This window comes from Anopheles marshallii, chromosome 2 (assembly GCF_943734725.1).
Source record: "Anopheles marshallii chromosome 2, idAnoMarsDA_429_01, whole genome shotgun sequence".
NCBI classification, from domain to species: domain Eukaryota; kingdom Metazoa; phylum Arthropoda; class Insecta; order Diptera; family Culicidae; genus Anopheles; species Anopheles marshallii.
The window spans coordinates 28,447,405-28,448,190 of NC_071326.1; the positions used below are offsets into that span (position 1 = coordinate 28,447,405).

The 786-nt window shown below is 45.3% G+C and overlaps 1 protein-coding gene across 1 annotated transcript; it reads right to left on the minus strand.

Annotated features, from left to right (window-relative positions):
- LOC128709392 (chymotrypsin inhibitor Ani s 6-like) lies at positions 1–356 on the minus strand. Its single transcript, XM_053804390.1, has 2 exons — positions 287–356; positions 1–224 (listed from the first exon to the last, which is right to left on the minus strand). Exons 1-2 carry the CDS (start codon positions 354–356, stop codon positions 1–3), a joined length of 294 nt encoding a protein of 97 aa, XP_053660365.1.
- Between the last annotated feature and the right edge of the window lie 430 nt (positions 357–786).

Below are 786 nucleotides of genomic sequence, written 5' to 3' on the forward strand. Positions count from 1 at the left end.
TTAGGTAGTAAAGCACGAGAACGTGAATGAAGGAGCGCTACGAAGGACAGGAACTTCAGCCGCAATCGAACATTGGCTTTCAGGCACGCACTGTCCAGATTTCGTATCCTTCAGATAACCGTCGCGACAGATACAAACATTAGTTACGCCCTTGTAATCACACGGAATGCCACACAAGTAGTCGCACGGTGCGCTGGCCGTAAATTCCGAGTTGGCTGGACAGGCTAAAGAAAAAAGGCAGGTTTTTAGCAAGGGTTTGTCATGGGCTAAAGGTCAGCCTACTTACCTGCGTTGGATGACCCAATGCAAAGGGTTGCTAACAGCATCAGCGCAATGATACTCTTTATCGCCTGCATGATGAAACTGATTCCGTCTCTGTTCAGGGATAGGTGTCAAATCAGCGAGGTCGCATGAAACTGTCGCAAGTCTCCCAGATTTGGTTTGGATGGAAGTTTTCTGTTTTTGAATGTGCCAAGTTCGGCAGCGAGCTACTGGATCGCACCCAACTGTGCAAACTGTACGTCATCTGCAGTGGTTTCAGTCAGATAGGTACACCCACAGTTACCGTTTAGTGATCAAAATGAAACGAAAAAGGCGTGGGACTGAAGAGATTGTGTTCCGTTCTGTGAATTTTGTTGATTTTTTTTTACATGGACCTGCGGGGAGAGCACATTTTTAGGCGTTTAGACGAATGCTAGAGGAATAGGAAATACTTCAAAAATACTTTTTAATTACAGGCGTTTACTTGTTTCGCTGTACAACGATGCTTATCGAAATACATTCGGA

Excerpts from the sequence above, each read along its gene's own strand:
- LOC128709392 (XM_053804390.1), bottom strand. The coding sequence starts at position 356 with ATGCAGGCGATAAAGAGTATCATTGCGCTGATGCTGTTAGCAACCCTT. Across the intron at positions 225-286 it reads CATTGGGTCATCCAACGCAG|CCTGTCCAGCCAACTCGGAA; the intron begins GTAAGTAGGCTG and ends TTTTTTCTTTAG.